This window comes from Gracilinanus agilis, chromosome 2, assembly GCF_016433145.1.
Source record: "Gracilinanus agilis isolate LMUSP501 chromosome 2, AgileGrace, whole genome shotgun sequence".
NCBI lineage: Eukaryota > Metazoa > Chordata > Mammalia > Didelphimorphia > Didelphidae > Gracilinanus > Gracilinanus agilis.
In genome coordinates, this window is record NC_058131.1 from 168,947,444 (window position 1) to 168,971,639 (window position 24,196).

A 24,196-nucleotide genomic window follows, 5' to 3' on the forward strand; every position below is an offset into this window, starting at 1 on the left:
AAAACCAGCCTTACCAGTAAATAGAACAGGGAGCTCTCTAATGAGAGGTAATATGAGTTCCCTCCCAAAATATCACACCCAGCCTCATTTATTATTAGAATGCTTGAAATCAAGTCTCCTACTGAAATATAAATATCCCATGGAAAGAAGGATACCTCCTTCTCCATTCTCATCTTCCTCTTTTAGTGGAGAATTTATGATTATAACAACCAATGGTTATTGAGTTGTATAATGGAAAAATAATTGGTCCTGAAGTCAGGAGACCTGGGTTCTAATCCTATCACTGACACTTAGCTAATAACCTTTGACAAGTCACTAAACTTCTCTCCGACTAAGTTTCTTTATCATTCAAACAAACATAATGATGTGTATATGAACCATATGACAAAATTATTATAAGAATTATTTCTTTATCTTAAAATATGATAGAAGTAGAGAATATTTGTATTATATGAGCAAAGTTTTTGAAAATAGAATCTGGGAACAAACTTATTCAACTTGAGGACCAAAAGAAAGATTAATTTTTTAATTAATTTTAATTGTTATTTATTAATAATCATTAATTATTATTTTTATTATTATTAAGTATTAAGTATTAATATTTTAATTAATTTTTAATGTATAAAATGTGACATCTTGGATAGTCTCCAAATTGAGCATGTACATACCATGCATCTGTCTCAAGGCTTTGGCCATCTCATCAATGGATGTTCTCAGCTGCTGCAATGCCTGGAGTAGAGCATCTTCATTGGACTGGAGGATGGCATTTATGGTCTTAACAAGTGCCTAAAAACAGATGATGGTAAAAGACACATCTTAAGGGTTTGAAGTAAAGGTCTATAGCTCCTTATAGGGTCTCCTCCATCTGCACTCAACCTGTACTCACATCAGGGCATCCCTGAAAACCCATAGTAGCTTTTCTACATTGAGGATGTTTCTGAAAGGCAGCCTAGCAGTATAAATTTGGATAAAAAGACCTAGGCTATAGTCTTATTTCTAGCACTTTCTAGTTGTGTGATTGCAGAAAGCCATGAGGAAATAGAGGGAATGTATATGAGCATCTTCTCTCCCAGAATCTGTCACTGCTGGACCATTGTCCCTTCACTTTTTAGAAGGCTGGGTCCCCAAACTTGACTCGACACCCTCCAGGAAACTATTTTTCCTTTAGCCTAGAGACTACAATTCAGAAATTGCCACTTCCTAAACATGATGTTCCCATCTCAATGACTATTCTTTCTCAATATGACCAGTTATGCCCTCTTTCTTTCCATGGCTAAGATCTTGTGTCTAATGTTAGAGTTTAAATCTGCCATTATAAACTCTGTTCTCCAAGCACCATCTTCTGGATGCATCGGTGTTCTCCTTTAAGGATAAGTAAGAATGTGTGTAATTGCCATGTGTCTCTACCATTAGCAAATGGAACATGAGGTGTCATCTCCTACAAAAGGAGAGCTCTCTTAATTCACTCAATGGTTAGTGTGTCCCCCTGCCAAAATTATTTTGTGTTGCTTTTGTACATAGTGTTTTGTTCTTGAACAGTACCAACTTCTTGGGGAGAAAAGAATCACACATGTTGTCTCATATCTAGAAGAGTATCAAAGGATTGAGGCACAAAGTAGGAGCACAAAAGAAGGAGGTAAGAGAAGATAATGCAAAGAATACTGGCAATCTCAAATAATTACTATTTATTTGAAATCATACAAGTCCCCTTACCTATCTAGGCTCCCATTTTCTTGACTAGAAAATGAGAGGTTTAGACCAAATAGCCTCTTCCCACTCGGAAACTCTGGTCCCATTTTTGGGCTCTCCTCTTCATTATTTCCATACTTTAATAGGACAATGTAGATCCCAATGGGAAAGGGATTACTTCTCTAGCAATCCAAAGTTCATTTCTTTTTAAGGGAAGATGACAGTCGGGAGGGGGTGTCAGTGGGATCCAAGATCTTAGAGTAGTGACGTTAGAGTAGAAGTCTCTGTGAATCCCTTGGATAATTCAATGAAGAGTTGGGGACAGGGTAAATCTCCCCTTCATAATCCAATCTTATTTCCCAGTCTGTAGAAGTCGAAACCACAAGATAGTGTTTTGATTCTGGGGGAGTAGTGTGTTTATATGTGTGTACATGTAAATAATTATATATATTTGCATATGTAAACATATATACACATTTATGTGTTGTGTATAATGTGTCCTTAGGTGTGTAACTGTCCTGGCAAGAATCAAGGAGGCTGAAAGTGGATAGACTTATAGACTCAAATTCTTATGAAAGGAAGAAAAAAGGTGAATAGAGAATGACTTCAAATTCTGTTTTCAGTTCTAGCCTCTTACTAGGGTTGTTTAAGTGAGGGTAAAATAAAATCTAATTAGAATGGAATTCTAGACAGAACTTTGGATTTTAAAAGACTGATATGGGAGGAAATAAATGAATAAGCTATATAAAACCACTTTAGAATAACTTTAATTGTTAGGACATATTTTCATTGTATAAAGAGAAAAATTGCCTCCCTGAAACTTTCTTTCTTTGCTCTTCTCCCAACCTTTTGTCACCAGGCAATTTAATCATTCCTCCACATGGTGGGATCATTCAATTATTTGAAAATTAATATCATATCCAGAAAAATAGCATGTTGTGATAGAGAGCAGTCCTCCAAAAATGGGAGCCTCAGTTCAAACTCTGTTTCTAGTATATACAGTATTATAGGCTGTATGGCCCTGCTCAGGTCACTTAACCTCTGAATGCTTCAAGCAAGTCTCTAAAAAGACTATAACAAAGAGCAGAGCAGATACTCACTTTGAGTGGTAGATAGAACTTCCTCAATTTGTCCAAAGATGAACTATTAACGAGCGAGGGAGTCAAACCCCAGTCTTTCAATGCCCACTTCAGCATCCTTTAAACCTCCCTGTCTTTTGATAAGTTTCCTGAGGCCAGGCACCATATCTGAAACTATATATCTATTTGATTTCTTGAAATTCCAAATCTAAGCTATTTTTATTTTCTGATCATAGCATTCAAGTAGTCTAATGATTCTTGAGGTTTTTTCCCCTCAATTTGTTTTCCAGGTAAATTGTTTCTGCAAAACCTTTTATTTTCCTCCATTTTTCCAGCTTTTTTACTTTGTTTTAATATTTAGTGTTTCACAAAATTACTGACTTCTACGAGTCCATTTTAATTCTTATAGTGTTTGTTACTTGGACAAAGTCCTGTATTTATTGTGCCAAGCTACTAATTCTATTTCCAATTCTTTATTTCACAGTTTTCCATCTCTTTTCCAATTTTTCCTCAAGAATTCTCACTTCATTTATTAAAAAAATACATTTTGGGGGATAGCCATGTAGCTCAGTAGATTGAGAGCCAAGCCTATAGACAGGAGATCCTGGGTTCAAATTTGACTGCAGACACTTCCTAGACCCTTAGCAAGTCACTTAATCCTCACCCTTGCCATTCTTCTGCCTTAGAACCAAAATTAAACTTTGCTTCCAGTAATAGTTCCAAAAATTCTAGTAAGTTTGTGCCCAAGCTGAGTTTTTCTTCAAAGCTTTGCTTGTAGATATTTAGGAGTCATCCTCTTCTTCTGTGATTGTCTTGAGCATTACTGTCACCATTATGGTGGGGTTCTTTTTGTTTGATTGTTACCGTGGCTCTAGGTTATTTCTAGAGAGAAGGTCTGCCTAGTCCTGTTGCTGCCTTCTTGGGATGCTAAGTTTTAAGTTTTCTTTGGTTCCCACTTAGAGGCTGTAGACCCACAAGCTTTCAATGCTCTCAAGGTAGTTTGATTGCTGCCCCTCTGGTCTGGACTCTGCAGCTTGGGTTTGAGCAAGAGTAGACTGCTGCTAGATTTGGCTCCTTTTGGTCAGCTAGTTCAGAACAACAAAATTGTAGGATCCCTTCTGGCTTGGGATTCTTGCCCTTGTATTCCTCTGCTACAGACCTGGCTAGATCCTGGAACTGAGACCTTGTTCTCTTCTGTTGATTGAACCAAGCCTCTGCTACTGCTAGCTTTGGACATTCCTCTTTTTTCTGTACTTATGTAATAAGACTTCCCTACAGGTGAAAGTCACCACTGTGTGCAGACCTCCTTCTCAGTTCACTTTAGATCTGTGACCCAAAACTGAGTGGTGGGAGACAAAGATGCCACTTTCTATCTGCCCATGACACAGTGCCACAGTATGGGTTGGGACCTCCTCTTGCTCTGATGCACAGCCTTTCTCTAGGCACTGGAGTGCTTACCTGCAGTGTGCTCTGGCCCCAACCTGGTCCTGTCTATATCCCTATGCTGACCTCTGCCAAACAAAGGATTTGCTGTGACTTTTTCTGGACTTCCCCATCAGGATTCTATGGAATGCATTTTCTAAATCTCTTTAGAATTTTGTGGATTGGAGTTCCGCTGCTTGGCTCTGCCCTACTCTCCTTCAACTTCAACAAATATCTGTGAAATACCTACTAGGTTCAGAACCCTGTGTTAGATTCTGGGAGGACACACAGATTAAACAAATCACCAGGCCTGCCCTCATGAAGCTCTTAGTCTAGTAGCTGGCTATGGTGCTGAAGCAAATACTACAGAATGATGCATGCTAAGGGCACAGATGGTGATTGCTATCAAAATTAGATGTATCCCTAGCAATGCTAGGCTGAATGATTAAGTCATTTGATTGACAAGTCCCAATTTGATTATTAAGGCCCTGCTATGTACCAGGCTCTGGATTGGGTACTAAAGATACAAAGACCAAAATGAAACAATTCTTACCCCCAAGGATTTTCTATTCTAGTGGGGAAGATAGCACACAGAAATAGAAGTCTATATAAAAGGCAATATAGAACTAATATTGCAGGGAGTGCACTTACAGGTCAGGAGATTAGAAATGGCTTCATTAAATCCAAACTGGAAATGAATTTAGGAGACTTCCATAGTCAGAAAACCCAGAATTTGGTCCCAAATTGACCACTAGATGGCAAAATAAACCTTTATATCTCTAAGTCTGTTTTCTCATCTGTAAAGTAGTGAAAATAATTAAAGCTTCTCCTATCTCACAAGGCCGTTGTCCACCCTAAAGCACTACATAAAGAAGAGAGATTCTCATGTTACAGCAGACAAGGTTTTCAGGGGGTTGTTGGGGAAGTGGCCAAGGGAGATTCGTGACTGCAGAGAACCTGCTTAGGAAAGAGTAAAGTTGAGAAATACTGCTAATCATAGAATGAAAGGAGTGAAGAAACTAGAGTTGGAAGGGACCTTAGAAAGCTTTCAATCCAATACCCTAATGATGAAATAACCAAGAAATTGAATGAACTACCTTAAATCACAGAAAGAGTAAATAGAATTACCAGCATATTAAGTCAAGCCTAGTGTTTATTGTATGACCCTACAATCAATACCCTCTACTCTTCTTCAAGTAATTATTGTTCAGCCATTAGAGTCATGTCCAACTCTTTGTGACCCTATTTGGGGTTTTCTTGGAGGCATGTCCTGCCATTTCCTTCTCCAGCTCATTTTAAAGATGAGGAAATTGAGACAAATATGGTTAGATGTCTTGCCTGGGATCATATACCTAATAAGTATCAGAGGCCAGATGAACTCAGGCCATTGAGTCTTTTTGATTCCAAGCCTGACACGCTGTCCACTGTGTGAAATAACTGCCTCATTCATTTCAAATTAAACCAAAACCAACTTTCACTTCTCAATCAATAAAAACTATTGTAAATGGCCCACTACTTAGAAGGAATTATTATCATTGGAGATATGGTGAATGCAAGAAAGTATAAAACATTGTCTCTACCTCAAGGAACATAAAAATCTAGATGGAGAGACTGGATAGCTAATCCACAGAGTTAAACAATTTAAAATCAGTTCTCTGAAAACTCATGACAAACTTTTAAAATTTAATTTTCATTATTAACATTTTATCCACCACTTTCTTAAATCTAAACAATTAAAAAAATAATAAATCAAGTCCCAGTTGGTAGTATCTTCTGACACATAAATACTTAAATTGAAATTTTAATGAATAACTAAAGCAGGTTATAGGACACCCTGGGACCATATCCCCAAAAAGAGAGCTAGTCATTGAAAAGCAGTATATAGAGCAGGGCTCAATGAGAGGTAAATGGCTATTCTTAAAAATGAAGTCAAGTATGAAACTAGTTTCTTGTGTATTATTACACCTTTTAACACTATGATGTGTAAGCACGTACCTCTCTCCTGGCTGAAAAAATTTTTTTTGAATTCAATGAATTAAGTTTGAGTTGGGCCAGTGGGTCTGTAACTAGAGACCAAGAAAAATAATATGCTATCTTATCTTTCATCTTCATATTACACAAAGAGCAGTAGTTAAAGTCATAGGCTCATGGGTCCCACAGCTAAAGGTAAAAGAGGCCTTAAAGGTAATTTGATCCAATCTTTTCATTTTGTAGATAGGGAGACTAAGGCTTAGAGACTTGAAGCCACTCACCAAAAGTCACACATAGAGTAGATGTCAAAACCTGGGTTTCACCTCAAATTCTCTGATCAAGTCCAGCACTTTTCCCCTTAAACTATGTTGCTTAGCTCCAAATATGTACCACACTAACTTACTTTTTGATCCCAGGTCTGATACTATGTAAGAAACCTATTTCAAATTATCTTACCTAACTAGGCTTCAATTTCCTCATTTGTAAAATGAGGGAATTAGAGACCCCTTTTTGCTCTGGACTTATGATCCTAGGACTGTGAATCTTTAGATTTCTTCCCCTTATAGAATTAAGCTCAACTTAACTTCAAAGGGGCAGCTACGTATTACAATGAATAAGTGTCAGGTCTGGAGTCAGGAAGTCTCATCTCCCTGAGTTCAAATATGGCCTCAGACTTTTATTAACTGCATGATACCAAGCAAGTCATTTCACTCCATTTGCCTCAGTTTCCTCATCTCTAAACCACTCCAGTATCTTTGCCAAGAAAACCCCAAATGGGGTCACAAAGAATTGGACATCACTGAAAAGATTAAACGACAAAATAATTTCAAAGATTCCTTCTAGCTCTAATATATTCTGTGTTCTCTCTTTTAATGTTCTATGTTGTAAGGTCCCATCCAGTCAAAATATTCTACTTTCCAACACTATGTCCTAGGATCCCTTCCAACTCTGACATTACATGAGTTTTAGTGCTTTAAAATTACTAAAGGGTTGGGTCTTAGTCATCTGAGTGGACATAAGCAGCTGCGGGAAATTGGCAGAAAATACTGGAAAGGCAAACTTTAGATGTCATGCATTAGGCATAAAAAGAACTGCCCAGACTGATATCTACAGATAGAATAAAGTTCTGAATGGGGAAGTACCTTAATACCAGGCACTGCTGCCTTCTCCACCAAAAGAGTCACTAGGACAAAGCCCTTCAGGCTCTCACCTCCTGGAAGTGATACAATGGTGTCCAGGTTCCTTGAGGAAAAAAAATCACATTATCAGAGAGACAATGAACCTTCTCTTTCTCTCTTCCTCCTTGATACCCCTCAAGACAATCCAAAAGCCCAGAATTTCAGAATTTTAAGTTGGAAGAGACCTCATTGGCCATCTAGTTCAAACCCTTCTCTCATGATGGTTATTATTATATTTGAAATAATTAATTATTATTATAAATAATTCTTATTTTATCTAAAATAATTCTAACACTTAAAAAACTTTAAGTTTTGCAAATAAATTTACAAATATTATTTGATACTCCTGACAACTCTGGAAAATAGACACTATTATTATCCCCATTTTTACAAATGAGAAAACTGAGGCAGATAATGCGATTCAAAGTCTACAGACCTGAGTTGAAGTACCAACTTTGCCAATGACTAATCTATGATCTAATAATCCTGTGATGACCAAAGTAACACAGCTAGAGGATGATAGAAATAGAGGTAGAAGACCTTTAAACATAATTTAGTCGACTACCATACCCATTTTTCAGATGAAGAAATTGAGGACCAAAGTGGTTAAATGACTTTATGAAAGGTCACAACTGTTAATAAGTGGCAGAATTGACATTCTGGTTATGGAACTCAGGTCATACAACTCCTATCTAATTGTCTTTTCATCTTTGCCATGTTGCAATCTGTCTATGCCTCACTTTTCTCATACATAAAACAGGGAGGATAACATCTGGCCTCCTTAAAACTCTACCACGTAATTGTGAGGATCCAAGAATATAATGGATGAAAAAGTATTCTGTAAAAATGTTAAGTGTGATATAGAAATAGAAATGTAATATATGATAATTACCTTATTTCCAGGGGACTATTCAGGTTTCAGGTGTTGGCAACCAAAATATATGAGGAAAGAAAATAATTGAAATTCATTTCCACTGAAGAAACATGTATTAAGTACATACTGCATGAAATAATCATATATGGCACCACACACACATAAATGTATACATGTATGCATTTGCAATGCTTCTATCTTACAGGGCTTGACTAGTGCCTAAATTCTGAGAGACCTGAGGAAAGTATTTCTGAAAAAGGTCAGTCAGAGACAGAGAGACAGAGAGAGGCTGAAAAAAAGTCAAAGCAAAGTAAAGATAGAAATAGAGCAAAAAATAGACAAAATACAGAGTGGACAATAATAGAGACAATTTGATAGAGAAAATGGGACAAGATGGGTTTAAATATAGTCATGTAGAGGTTGGCCTATTCATTGAGGAAGATATAGAAGCAAAGGAAAAATAGTGGAATAAAATGTCTAACTGAATGAAGAGAGATGAGGAACAAGGAAGAAAGAAGACAGAGTTCATGACAAATGGCCTCAATTTTTTTTCTATGAAAGATATGAGTTGAGATAGGTTGCAGGGGAAGGGGTGTCTTTCTTATCTATCTCAGCAGATTTTTCTCTTTATACCTCAGCAGAGATAGGTGAGGTGAAAGGGTGTCATAAGTCATAAGCCATAACTGAGGAGACATGAGTAAGTTAGGGAAAGCCATTATCAATAGTAGGACAGTGAAGCTATTAGGGAGGTATAAAAGGATTGTCTAGTTAATTTGTAGTAGACCTAATCAACCCAATTTTGTGATTTCTTCTTACTCCTTTTAACAGTATATAAATAGGATTGAAAGAGGAAGACTACAGGAATAATCTAAAGTTGGTGTTTGGCCAGTGAGTGACAATTCAGGGGCAAGAGATTCGAAAGTAAACAATAGTGTGAGTTGAGCTGGTTTCCCAAGAAGTTGAGATAGAGAAGGGAAGAGAGTGTAGCCAGTGCAGGGGTGGTGGCTTAAGAAAGAATTTAAGGGAAAGAGCAGCTAGATAGTTCAGGGGATAGAAAGCCAGTCCTGGAGGAGACAGGAGGTTGGAGACAGGAGGTCCTGGTTTCAAACCTGGCCTCAGACACTTCCTTGCTATGTGACCCTAGGTAAGTCATTTAACCCTACTAGCCTAGCTCTTTTTGCTCATCTCTCCTTAGAACCAATACATAGCACCAGTTCTAAGATAAACAGGTGGTAAGGGCTTTGAAAAAGAGAATTTAATGGTGGGTAAGGTAGGATGAATGAAGATTATAATGAGAATGCAGAGTAGAGTGATATGTTGTAAGGTATAAAGATAGAATGATCAAATATGATGATCAAATAAAGTTATATTAGAGATTATGAACTTGAAAGCAAAACATTGGTGAATGATAGAAAGATCAAGGGTATAGCCATCTCTGTTTGTAGCTGAGGCAGAGAGGATAAGTAGGACATGAGAAATGAGTAGTATCAGTATGTATATTCAAGTCCTTTATATGAAGATAGGAATTAACAATATGTGCCTCCTTCTCCTCAAGAAGGGACTTGGAACCAATCATCTGATAGGCATCTCACGGCAAAACCAAGGTCAATCTGTAGAAGTCACTTATAGGCAGGGTCCTTGAGCTAAAGCTAATCATCACCAAAATAAATAAGAAGGGAGATAGAATGTGCTTGATTCAAATAGAGCAGCACATATAAAATCAAGCAAATTGTGAGATTTTTTAGAAATGGAATTAATGCATTACCCTAGACCTATGGTGGCAAACCTATGGAACACATGCCAAAGATGGCATGCAGAGCACTCTCTGTGGGCACATGTGCCACCCCAACCCCCCAAGAGTTTGTTACTAGAAAGACAGAGAGACTTGAACAGAACTGCTCCCTTCCCCCTCTCCACTATACCTGATGACATTTTTCACATCATCTGCTCCCACCTGCCCAATAGCCCAATGGGAGCACTTCCTCCTTCTCCTATGTGGGGGGCAGAGCACAGCATTGTGGTCTGAGGGAGGGCATGGCATGAGGTCTCTAAAAAGTTTGCCATCACTGTCCTAAACTTTAAAGAATTCTATGGCAAGGCTTGGACAGAGATGGGTTTTGCAAATTGTTTGAAAAGGACATAGCTCAAGCCTTGATTGCCACCTGGTGACTAGGATTAACATGGCATTCTGCAACAACTATGAATTAACCCTTTTCGGGTGTAAGCAAAACTTTCTTCATTAAACCAAGAATGTTTCATGTGTAAATACAGTATCAAATTGAGTCCTATATCAGCTGTGGTCCAATATACCTGGAATATAAGATAAATAAAAAGTGAGAAATCAGACTGAAAAGCTAGTATGGAACTAGATTATGGAAAATCTGAAATTACTATGCAGAGTCTGTATTTTACCCTTGAAGCAATTAGGAGCCACTGAAAGCTTTTGAGCAGAGGAATAATGGTCAGACTTGAGCCGAAAGAAGATTATTTTGGATGTTGTGTGGAGGATGAATTGGAGAAGTGAAAGACTCAGAACATGGGGTCAGATTAGGAAAGTATTACAAACAATTCAGATGAGGATTTGAATGGGGAGTTGTGGATGAAGAAATGGATTAAGAGCTCATATGTGTTTGAGAGAGAGGGAAAAAAGAAGAAAGAAAAGGAATAGGAGAGAGATGGGGGGAGAGGCAGAGATCGAGAGCTAGACAAAAAGATACAGAGACAGAGACAGAAAGACAGAGAGGAGGAGGATAAGGAAAGAGGGAGTGAGAATGGGAGAGGAAAGTAATTTTGAATTTATTGAAATAGTTGTTGCACATGTGAAATGTCTTGGATTCCAGAAAGACAATGTTACTTTTACAAAAGACAAGTAGCTTCAAATTTGCTACAGTTCCAGATTTGTGTCAGCCACCAGATGGTGGTCAAAGCTTGAGTTATACTAGTTTACTTCAAAATGTATATTTGTAAAACACATCTAGTCATCCTTATCTTTGCCTAGTACTTCTGGGTTCTGAATTTAAAGACATGGGGAAATGAATTAATTCCCTAACAAGTCTCATAATTCTCTTGAATGGCATGAATGACTCCATTGACTTAAGTCAATCATCCTCAATCTACAGATTATTCTTCCCTAGATGTGTAGATATTTCACTCAATTGGTGAAAGTATTGTGAGTGAAAATTTATTTTGGGGGGTGAGGACTTAGCCTGTGATTTCACTTATTTAGAGAACTCCTGGAGAGAAAATTCCCTTGCCAATATGGATTACAATCCACTCTCCAATTGTCTTATACTCTTAAAAAGTTACATTATGTCCTGAGAAGTTAAATTACTTGCTCAGAATGATGCAATCAGTATATATAAGAGGAGAGATGTGAACTCAGATGTTCTTGACTCTAAGGTCATTTCTCTATCCCATCCTGCCTTGAAAGGGAAAGGGGGTGATCAAGAGCAAGGAAAGTTGGCAGGAGAACCAAGGAACAAACACTTAAAAGACTCACTGCATGTAATTTATAAAAAAACAAAAGGGTCATAATTGAAGAGAGGAAAGAGAGGTCAGAACAGCATGCTGAATTGGGACAAAAATGGGGTACAGAAATAACTAGAAGTCACAGAAAGGACAAAAGATATGTTTAGGAGGAATAAAACATGGAGAGAGCTGAAAAGATTGGGATCAGAGAGGGGACTCTGAAAGTACAAGCTCATGAAGGACAGATGGTTATGGGTGTTCTCCTGCCTCTCCTCCTATAATACAAGATTTCCTTCAAAACGGAGCTCAAATACTTCCATCTGCATTAGATCTTTCAAGGTCCTCTCACCTGCTCATGCCTTCTCCTTTCCCCAAATTATTTGTTTTGAATCTCCTTATTTATGAGTTTTATTATACAATTAAATCATCATGATTAATGTGAGCAATGAATCCCAAGAAGTGGTCCCATGTATTTGAATTTACATTATTTGAAGTTATGATTGTGTAAAATGTAGCAATTGGTGCCAGCCCAATGGAAACATGGGGTATAATTTTTTAAATGCAACCATTTGATGTATTATATACACTGATATAAAGAAAGGAGGCTCTTTCACTTTTGACTTTGCATCCCCAAAGCCTGCCGAAGTCTGGAATAGAGCAAAATACTTAATAAATGCTGGCTTCCTTCCCTGCTAGCTTGCTACCTATTGAATGAGATTTTAGAAAGAACCTCTCTAAGAGTGGCAAAGGGAGACAAAGGATTTAGATCTTCAGAGTTGAGTTAGATAAGCTTGGAGCACATAGTATCCAAATGGACATGTAAAATACAAGTAGAGAGAAAACCTGTAACTAAAATCCTGAACTCCATGGAAAGGAGAGAAGAGTGACTGAAAGACAATGGAAACAAAGGTAATCTAGACCGATGAAATAAAACTAAAAAAGTCGCAAAGTACTAAGGGCAAAGGGATTAGAGCACAAGTATTAACTAAGTGCTTACTATGTGTCAGGTGCTATGACAAGCAATTTGCTAATATTATCTCATTCTATGGTAGTAGAAGGACAGTTTGGAAGTGGCATTAGGGAGCAAGCTATAGAACAAGCCCTTCCTGACCCAGTACTATAATCCAAATAAAAGAAATAGTATTGACTAAATGTAAGATGGAAAATGTTTTAGAAAGGGAAAAAACAAAGGAACAACCCACACTAAAGGGTGGGGAGGGCAGATATTGTCTTCTTGAGAATGTCTGGTGTCTATATATATATCAAAAGATGCAAAGAACAAGAAATGAAATGATCCCCATGCAAGGAAACTTTGTTAACAACAGAATGAAGTTCCAGAGCATGTGAAGGAAGGGGAAGACAAAGAGAATATGAGTTGTGAAGTGATCCAGGACAGGGTGAATGGTAACTCTGGATGACAAGGGTAAGGGGAACAGAATGCAGGTGAGGAGAAAGGAAAGAGGAAAAGAACCAATTAATCCAGGACTTTATTTTCCAGGGTCAATACAAGAACTGGGGAATTGGTCTCTAGTGCTAGTCACTCCAATAATAAATATCCAAATATGGGAACAATAGGGGAAAAGTAGCTAATGGGGGGTGCCAGGGAATCTTGGCCATAGATCTGGATCAAGAGATATCTAGAAATTAGGTTATCTTGGCACTCTCTGCCCCCAACATAGAGGCTCATGCCAAAGTGGTAGAGAACAAAGTACATGAAGGTCTTTTGCAAGAGGGTCATACAGTTGGCTGCTAACCTTTGGGTCCATAAAAGCATCCTCTTAATTACTGATTAATTATTGAATCCTCCTAATACATTCAGTACCTGAAGGAACATGATCATTTTTCTCATTTGTTTCTACCTATAGCGCTTTCTTTTTCCCTTTCTCACATCCACATCACCAGGCTTCCAGATTATTTTCTAGATGCCATCTTTGCTGAAGAGCTCAATGTGCTATAATGCTTTATAGCCACAAATTCCCACCTCGAACTGGATTTCATTTCTATCCATCCTACGGATAATTGCAACCAAACTTACCCATCTGGATCCTTTTTCTTCCAGTTTGCCAGGACCAAATCTGAATGCACCAGGATAGGGGGCAGACCCAAGGCTCGAGAGATCTCCACAAAGGGAAGGGACAGGTTTCTTGGCAAAACCTGTTAGGCATTGAAATGGTTAAATATGCAATCTAGAAACCTCATGATACCCTGTAGGGGCCTCCAGAAACAGCTGGTCACCAGTCTAGGTTAGAATTAGGTTTGCCTCCCCTTAGATCCCAGGAAAAAAGAATTTGTAGGTAGATACATGGAAACAATTCTTAACAATTATCTCTTGGCTCCTCCCTCTGTCTCTTCCTCTCTCTCTGTTTCCCTCTCTCTCTATCTCTCTGTCTCTGTCTCTCTTTGTCTCTCTCTTCCATCTAACATAGCACTTTATCTTTGCGGAGAGGGTTTGTCCTCACTGGTGGTGCTTAAAAAGAGAGTAGATAATCTTTTAGTGGATATGTTGTAGTAGTCTGACTCTGAAATCAGTACCACTACACAATGAAGGAAAGATATTTATGCAATTACCTAGAAGTGGCAAAATCTACTTAGGAAATATTTATAGCTTTGTATATGATTTAAAATGAGGTCTGATAACATCTGAGGTCTAATAGGAAGATATGATGTATGTAGTCAATCAATCAACATTTATGAAGGACTTTCTATGTGCCAGGCACCATACTAAGCACTGTGGATACAAAAAAGGAAAGAGGGAATCCCAGTTTTCAAGCTACTGACAATCCAATAGTACACTGATCATGGAATCAGAGTGATAATCAGTGCAAGAGGAAAGTTAAGAAGAACTGAAGTTCAAAGGGAAAAGGGACATTGCTCCATGAGAGGGATCAAAAAACACTTCAAGAAGACTGGGGAATTGGAGTTGGTCATAAAAAATAGCATGAACAAGGGCACAAAGGCAAAAAAGTATGAGGCTTGTGGAATGGGACTTAGCTAGAGTTTAATGATAATAATAGTAAGTAGAATTTATGTAGCTCTTTAAGGTTTGCAAAGCACATGTTATCTCATTTGATACTCACAATAGCCCTGGGAGATAGTTGTTATTATTCCCATTTTACATATATGATAACTGAGGCAAAAAGAAGTCAAATGACTTGTCCATGGTCATAAAGTACAAAGTATTTGAAGCAAGATTTGAATTTCTGGTCTTTTTATCTCCAAGTTCTGGGTTCTATCTAATGTACATGATGAGATGATGAAAGAGAAAAAAAGAGGCGACATGGATTGGTTTGAAAAGGTTATAAAAGACCTTGAATACCTGGCTAAGGAGATCAGATTTTGCCCAGTAGGCAAGTGGGATCAATGAAGGATTTTGAACAGAGAAGTACTATGGGAATTGCCTGCTGGGATCTAAGATAGCAGAGTAAAGGATACTCCATTTCCCCAATACCTCTACACACACAAAAGAAAAATTGCCTCAAAATAAAGGAAAGCTAGAGGAACACCTCTCACTGTGGTAAGAAGAGGGAGTAGCCCAGGCAGCACAGCATCTGCAAAAAACGGACAAAACTTGGAATAACCCAATGTGCTGCAACTCCACCAGGGGCAAAAAAGCTAAAGAATGGAAATGAATCCAACCCAAGCCACTCTACACAAGTATAGAAGGCAGAGAAGGCAGGAAACATACAATCTCTCACGTGACAGCAGAGCCCTGAGGCTACAAGAAAACAGAGGAGGACCAGGAACCTACTCACTCCCAAGTGGCAGCAGAGCCATAAGGCTATAAGAGATCAGAGAAGGGGACTGCAGGAAACTGCACACTTCCATATGTTAGCAGAGAGTGTATGTGGCAGCAGATCTCAGAACAGAGGACCTTCCCAGTCCAAGACACTTGGCAGGGGCAGGGATAGAGTGAAGACCAGCCTACTCCGTGAAATTATAGGGGTACTAGTAACATGGGTGCTGAATATAGCTGGACAAAGTAGCTGCAGACCCAGGTATTAGAGAAGAGTACTCTTCAAGCTTGGAGCATGCACGCTCTGCCCCAGGAACAGAGAAAGACATCAGCACCTTTCCTCACTCTCCTACCTTTTCCAAGGAAAAAGTGATGAGCCCCATTGCCTCTAAGTAGCAACACACAAACACACCATATGTATAGATATACACATCTTATATGAGGGGAACTCAAATTAGGAATGGTCTCCCATTAGCAGCTTTATATGACTCCCTGACACCGCTTCCACTCTTTTACTTTATCCAGACCCAATTAATGGCTCCTATCTCCCCCCATCTCCAACTCCATTTCAATATTTCTCACTCTGGTTCTGGGGTCTGTGTTTCTTACCCCTTGGCCACTACCTGTTGCCTTGTGAAGGTCTAGAGACAAGAGTGGTGAATAGCTCACTTTCAAAGTGCCACGACTCTTGGGATTGCCTGGGGGAATCAGAGGGTGCTGTACCCAAGTCTAGGTCAATGTGTCTCACTGATATTGTTCTTCAGACCCACAGGCCCTCCCCTCTTCCAAGATGCCTACCTGGCCTTGTATTTTTCCTATGTACACTGGACCTGAATTAGAAGGCTCTCACACGTTAAGGTTCAATCGTGGGAAGTAGGGAGAGAAGGGATATATCTTGAGAAGGCTTCAGGAGAGCAAGGGAAATGGTAGGTTCACCTGCTTAGGATCTGGCCTAAACATTACTAGAGGATGCTCTGACCTCCTAAGTTCCTTCCCCAACGACCACTTACCCTTAGACAGCAATTAGATTTCTCCCTTGCCTCCTTCCTGAACCCAGAGGTCCTTGGGAGACCCTTCTCAGCTCTGGCACATAGAAAAATCTTTGAGATTTGAATTATCATAGCTTGTTCTACATTAAAATGGCTGCTTCCGTTTCTGGTGTTGCTCAAAAAGAATAATAAATTTTCTAGTTTTTTTTTTATTCCTTCTTAAATAATTTTAGTTATTTTATTATCCCCAACCACGTCTGCATCAACCCATGTGTTCAAGTAGTTGTTTTTCTTCTGTGTTTCCACTCCTCAGTTCTTCCTCTGAATGTGGGTAGCGTTCTTTACCATAAATCCCTCAGAATTGTCCTGGGCCATTGCTTTGCTGCCAGTACAGAAGTCCATTACATTTGATTTTACCACAGTGTATCAGTCTCTGTGTACAATGTTCTTCTGGCTCTGCTCCTTTCACTCTGAATCAATTCCTTAAGGCCTTTCCAGTTCACATGGAATTCCTCTAGTTTATTATTCCTTTGAGCACAATAGTATTACATCACTAATAGATACCACAATTTGTTCAGCCATTCCCCAATTGAAGGGCTTACCCTCATTTTCCAGTTTTTTACCACCACAAATAGCGCGGCTATAAACATTTTTGTACAGATCTGTTTATCTATGATCTCTTTGGGATACAAAGCCAGCAATGCTATAGCAGGCAGTCTTTTAGAGCTCTCTGGGCATAGTTCCAAATTGCCATTCAGAATGGTTCGATCAGTTCACAACTCTGCCAGCAATGCATTAATGATCCAATTTTGCCACATCACCTCCAACATTCATTACTCTCCCCTGCTATCATTTTAGCCAATATGCTAAGTGTGAGGTGATACCTCAGAGTTGTTTTGATTTGCATTTCTCTAATTATTAGAGATTTAGAACACTTTCTCATGTGCTTATTGATAGTTTTAATTTCTTTATCTGAAAATTGCCTATTCATGTCCCTTGCCCATTTATCAATTGCAGAATGGCTTGATTTTTTTTATATAATTGATTTAGCTCCTTGAATATATGAGTAATTAGACCTCTGTCAGAGTTTTTTGTTATAAAGATTTCTTCCCAGTTTATTGTTTCCCTTCTGATTTTGGCTGCATTGTTTTTGTTTGAACACAAACTTTTTAATTTAATATAATCAAAATTATTTATTTTACATTTTGTAATTTTTTCTGACTCTTGCTTGGTTTTAAATTTTTCCCTTTCCCATAGATCTGACAGGTATACTATTCTATGTTCACATAATTTTCTTATAGTTTCCTTCTTTATATTCAAGTTATTCATCCATTCTGAGTTTGTCTTGCTGTAGGGTGTGAGATGTTGATCTAAACCTAACCTCTCCCATATTGTTTTCCAATTTTCCCAACAGTTTTTGTAAAATAGCGAATTTTTGTCCCAAATGTTGGGCTCCTTGGGTTTATCATACACTGTCTTGCTGACGTCACTTACCCCACGTTTATTCCACAGATCCTCCCTTCTGTCCCTTAGCCAGTACCATATTGTTTTGATGAATTCTGCTTTATAGTATAGTTGAATATCTGGTAATGCTAGGCCACCTTCCTTCACTTTTTTTCATTATTTCCTTTGATATTCTTGATCTTTTGTTCTTCCAAATGAACTTTGTTATAGTTTTTTCTAATTCAGTAAAAAAAGCTTTTTGGTAGTTTGAAAGGTATGACACTAAATAGGTAAATTAATTTGGGTAGAATGGTCATTTTTATTATGTTAGCTCATCTTACCCATGAGCAATCAATGTTTTTCCAATTGTTTAGATCTAGTTTTAATTGTTTGGAAAGTGTTTTGTAGTTGTGTTTGTATAATTCCTGTTTTTGTTTTGGTAGATAGATTCCTAAGTATTTTATGTTGTCCAAGGTGATTTTAAATGGTGTTTCTCTTTCTACCTCTTGCTGCTGTGATGTGTTGGAAATATATAGAAATGCTGATGATTTGTGTGGATTTATTTTGTATCCTGAAACTTTGCTAAAGTTGTTGATTATTTCTACTAGCTTTTTAGTTGATTCTCTAGGATTTTTTAAGTAGACCATCATATCATCTGCAAAGACTGATACCCTTAGTCTCCTCATTGCCTATTTTAATACCTTCAATTTCTTTTTCTTCTCTAATTGCTACTGCTAGTGTTTCTAGTACAATGTTAAATAATAGAGGTGATAGTGGGCATCCTTGTTTCACACCTGATCTTATTGGAAAGGCTTCTAATTTATCCCCATTGCATATGATGCTTGTTGATGGTTTTAGATATACACTGTTTATTATTTTTAGGAAAGGTCCTTCTATTCCTATACTTTATAGTGTTTTCAATAGGAATGGATGCTGTATTTTGTCAAAGGCTTTATCAGCATCTATTAAGATAATCATGTGATTTTTGTTGGTTTGCTTTTTGATGTGGTCAATTATGTGGATGGTTTTCCTAATATTGAACCATCCTTGCATTCCTGATTTAAATCCCACCTGATCATGGTGGATAATCCTCTTGATCACTAGCTGCAGTCTTTTTAGTAGTATTCTATTTAAGATTTTTGCATCTATGTTCATTAACGAGATTGGTCTGTAGTTTTCTTTCTCTGTTTTTGATCTACCTGGCTTTGGGATCAGTACCATATTTGCATCATAAAAGGAGTTTGGTAGAACTCCTTCTTTGCTTATTATGTCAAATAGTTTGTATAGTATTGGAATTAGTTGTTCTTTGAAGGTTTGATAGAATTCACTTGTGAATCTATCTGGTCTTGGGGATTTTTCTTTAGGCAGTTCTTTGATGGCTTGTTCAATTTCTTTTTCTGATATAGGATTATTTAAGTATTCTATTTCTTCTACTGTTAATCTAGGCAATATATATTTTTTGTAAATATTCATCCATGTCACCTAGATTGATATATTTATTACCTTATAATTAGGCAAAATACTTTTTAATGATTGCCTTGATTTCCTCTTCATTAGAGGTGAGGTCTCCCTTTTCATCTTTGATACTGATGATTTGCTTTTCTTCTTTCCTTTTTTTTAATTAGATTGACCATGACTTTGTCAATTTTGTTTGCTTTTTCAATGTATCAGCTTTTAGTCTTATTTATTAATTCAATAGTTCTTTTACTTTCAGTTTTATTGATTTTTCCTTTAATTTTTATAATCTCTAATTTGGTTTTGAGCTGGGGATTTTTAATTTGTTCCCTTTCTAGTTTTTTAATTGGCATGTCCAGTTCATTGATCTTTGCCCTCTCTAATTTGTTAATGCATGCACTCAAGGATATACATTTCCCCCTGAGTACTGCCTTAGCAGCATCCCTCAGAGTTTGGTAGGAAGTCTCATCATTGTCATTTTCTTAAATGAAATTATTGATTGTTTCTATGATTTTTTCTTTAACTGGTTGTGGAGAAACATATTATTTAATTTCCAATTAGTTTTTGATTTGCCTGTCCATGTGCACTTACTAATTAACATTTTTATTGCATTATGATCTGACAAGGTTACATTTTTTATTACTGCTCCTTTGCATTTGTTTGCAATGTTTCTATGCCCTATTAAATGGTCAATCTTTGTGAATGTACCATGTGTAGTTGAAAAGAAAGTGTATTCCTTTTTGTCCCTATTTGTTTTTCTAAACATATCTATTAAATCTAATTTTTCTAGGATTTCATTCACCTCTCTTATCTCGTTCTTATTTATTTTTTGGTTTGATTTATCTAGATCTGAAAGGGGGATATTTAGATCTCCCACTAGTATGGTTTTACTATCTATTTCCTTCTTGAGCTCTGTCAGTTTCTCCTTTAGGAATTTGGATGCTATATTATTTGGTGCATACATATTGAGTGCTATTATTTCCTCATTGTCTATGCTGCCTTTTATCAGGATGTAATTACCTTCCCTGTCTCTTTTAATCATATTTATTTTTCTTTGGCTTTGTCAGAAATCATATTCGCCACTCCTGCCTTCTTTTTCTCACTTGAAGCCCAAAAGATTTTGCTCCAGCCCTTCACCTTAAACCTGTCTAGGTGCACCCACCTCATATGTGTTTCTTGCAGACAACATATGGTAGGATATTGGTTTCTAATCCACTCTGGTATTTGCTTTCCTTTTATGGGAGACTTCATCCCATTGAAATTCAGAGTTATAGTTATCAGTTGTGTATTCCCCAACATTTTGGTGTCCTCTCCTAGTTCTACCCCTTCTTCTTAGGCTATTTCCTTTTCAAACCAGTGCTTTGTTTTAGACCAGTCCCCCTTGTCCCCTCCATTAATTTACTTCCCTTTCTACCCCCTCCCTTATTATTCCCCTCTTTTTATTTTTTAAGGCCTAATGAATTCCTTCCCCTCTCTCCTCCCTCATCTTTTTTTACCTCCCCACTTCCCTTGGTTAATCCCTTCTGACTTTCTTAGTAGGGTTTGATAGAATTCTATATCCCAATGGATATAGCTACTCTTCCCTCTCAGGTTTAATTCCACTGAGAGTAAGGTTTAAATATTACCTCCTAATGCTCTCTTCCTCTCCTTCTTATAATAGTATTCATCCCCTCCCCTTCCCATGCCCTCTTTGTGTGGTATAGAATATCATATTTTTCTTATTCATTCAAGTTTCTCTTGGTGCCATCTACTATTCACTCCCCTTCTCTCCCCCACCACCCCGTCTCATCTTAGACCATTAATGTTCCAACCTCTCCCTGTGAATAAATCTTCTAATTTTTATAATCGTGAATATGATTTTTGAAGATTACAACTAACGTTTCTCCATATGGGAATACAAATAATTTGATCTTATTAAAGCCCTTAAAGAGGCAAATTTAAAAATAAGAGCTTTCTTTCTTTCCCCTCTGTTTCTTATTTACCTTTTCATGTTTCTCTTGGTTTTTGTGGTTCGATATCGAACTTTCCATTTAGTCCTGATCTTTTCTGTGCAAATACTTGGAAATCTTCTATCTTGTTGAATGCCCAAACTTTCCTCTGGAAGTATACAGTCAGTTTTGATGGGTAGGTGATCCTTGGTTGTAAACCCAGTTTTCTTTCCTTTCTGAATATCATATTCCAAGCCTTGTGTTCTCTTAGTGTGGAGGCTACCAGATCCTGTGTGATCCTGATTGGTGCTCCTTGATATCTGAATTGTCTCTTTCTGGCTTCAGTAAAATTTTTTTCTTTTACTCAGAAGCTCTTGAATTTGGCTATTATATTCCTAGTGGTTGTCTTTTCAGGGTTTAGTGTAGAGGGTGATCTATGGATCCTTTCAAGGTCTATATTGCCCTCTTGTTGTAGAACTTCAGGGCAGCTTTGCTAAATAATTTCGTTTAGTATGCAGTCCAAATTTTTATTAATTTCTGGTTTTTCAGGAAGACCAATGATTCTCAAATTGTCTCTTCTAGATTTGTTTTCTTGATCTGTCAGTTTCTCAGTGAGATATTTCATGTTTCCTTCTATTTTATCAGTGTTTTGACTTTGTTTTATTTGTTCTTGCTGTCTTGAGAGATCATTGACTTCTACTTGCCCAATTCTGGTCTTTAGAGACTGATTTTCTGCTATAACCTTTTGATTTTCCTTTTCGATTTGGTCTATCCTATTTCCCAGCTGTTTTATTTTGGTCTCCAATATGCTTATCAATTCTTTTGATTTTGGGGCATCTTTCTCCAATTGGGAGTTTCTGTCTTTTAACTTCTTAATTTCCTTTTGAGCTATTTCCCACTTCTATCACCATATCTCTTCCATATTTCTCATAATTTCAGATTTGAACTCTTCAAGAGCTTGTGACCAATTTTCATTTTTTTGGGAAGGTTTGGATATGATTACTTGTTTGTTCTCCTCTTTTGTTTGCTCTGTTGTCTGTATTTTTTCTGTGTAAAAGTTGTCCAGTGTTAAAGATTTCTTCTTGATCCTTCTCTTTTCGGGTTCTTGTGGCTGGCTTGCCATTGTTAGCTGGGCTCCCTCTCTGCTTTATCCTCATGCCCATGGTCTGTCTGAGCTCTTTAGGTTCCTGAGGTCTCAGGTCTAGTTGTTCTCAGGGTTAAGCCTCCTGGTGGTCCCATTGCTTGTTCCTCTGCCTGAAGCTCCTTTAACAGTCTCAGGGTGCTGCTTCCACAGTCATTCACCCCTCTGAACTGGGTCCCCACCCAAGTTCCACCCCTGGGCTCAGGATCCACTTCCATGCCTGAGTCTGTGCCTGTGTCCACACCTGAGCTCAAGATCTGTGTTCAAAGTCTGGTTCTTTAATCTCTTGGGGTCTTAAGTCTTGCTGCTCTCAGGAGCAGGCCTTGGTGAGCTGCCAAGAACTTAATGAATGGCCCAAACTTGCTCAAACTCTTGTGTGCTGGCTTTGGCATTGTAGGTGGTGTGGGGGGGGTTGCTCAGCTCACTTTTTAGTGAGAGCTATTTCACCCCTTTACAGCAATGAAATGCCCCAATTCCACGAACCTTCAATGCTGTATCCTGTTGTGGTGTCCCTTCATTCATCTGGATTTGTTTTTATGTCCTCTTGAGGAGTCCTATATGTGAGGGTTAGGAGAAGTTAAGCAGCTACTTTTTACTCTGCCGCCATCTTAACCCGGCTTAAATGCTTTTTTTAATCCCATGTAGATCCCACTCAAAGTTATTTAATATATATTTTAAAAACTGATTTGTTCATTAGTTATAAAGTTGTTCATATAGATTTCATTGTTTTCTAAAGATGATCAATTTTCAAACTTATCTAGTTCAATTCTGTTTTTGCTTGGAAAAATAGCATTTTCATCAGAAAAGATTCAAACTATAAAATCTATGTAATGCAATACAACTAAGGAGTTGAATTTCTATAGCTACTAACACCAGTCATTATTAGCTTCAAAAAAGTTCCTTAAATCCACATTTTCCATTTTTTTAGAAGAGAAATTACAGTTCTTCAAAGGAAACACATGACCACTTTCAAAACAAGAATATTTTCAATGAAAAGGTAACATGGGGAAAAATTTAGAAAAATGAGCAAAAGACAAAAACAGTGACTTACTTTGAGGAGGTACTTTAATGACAGGGAAGATGAAAATACAAAATCAGAGGACAACAATGCCAAAACAGAAACATGTGAAGCCTCAGAGGAAAGTGAGAAATGATGTCAGATCCCCAAAGAACTCCTGGAAAAACTGGAAAACATTTTTTTAAAAAACAGTAAGAGAATTGACTGAAAAACACAACAGCTAGGAAAAATAATTCACTAAAGAAATCAACTCCCTAAAAACTATAATAGGCAAAAGGGAAATGGAAGCACAAAAATACATTGAAGAAAATAAATCTCTTACAAATAGAATGGACCAAATGTAAACGGAGACAAAAAAAAAAACACTAAAGAAAGCAACTTTTGAAAGAGTACAGTTGGCCAAATGGAAACGGAAACACAAAAAGAAAATAACTTCCTAAATGTTAGAATTGAACAAATAGAATCTAATGAAACCACAAAACTTAAGGAAACAATAAGACAAACTGAAAAAAAGAATGGAAAAAGATAAGAAAATCTAAAATACCTCACTGGGAAAATGACCAACCTGGAAAATAGAGAGGTACTAATCTAAGAATCATTGAAATACCTGAAAGCCACAATCAAATAAAAAGCCTGGACACTATGTCACAAGAAATCATCAGAAAAACTATTCTGATATACTCAAACAAGAGGGGGAAATAGAAATTGAGATAATCCGTTGATCACCTCCTGCAAAAGACACAAAAATAAAATACCCCAAGACTATTATAGCCAAATTCCAGAACTCCCTGGTCAAATAAAAAGTATA

At 37.5% G+C, this 24,196-nt stretch overlaps 1 protein-coding gene across 1 annotated transcript in view; it reads right to left on the reverse strand.

The window, feature by feature from the left end:
* IDO2 (indoleamine 2,3-dioxygenase 2) overlaps window positions 1–24,196 on the reverse strand; it is a 100,138-nt gene that overhangs the window by 28,660 nt on the left and 47,282 nt on the right. Inside the window, exons 4-7 of the mRNA XM_044660847.1 lie at window positions 13,717–13,835; window positions 8,232–8,246; window positions 7,304–7,403; window positions 669–786 (exon numbers count right to left, since the gene is read on the reverse strand). Of these exons, the coding sequence (XP_044516782.1) occupies window positions 669–786; window positions 7,304–7,403; window positions 8,232–8,246; window positions 13,717–13,835 (352 nt within the window). The remainder of the gene's footprint in view (window positions 1–668; window positions 787–7,303; window positions 7,404–8,231; window positions 8,247–13,716; window positions 13,836–24,196) is intronic.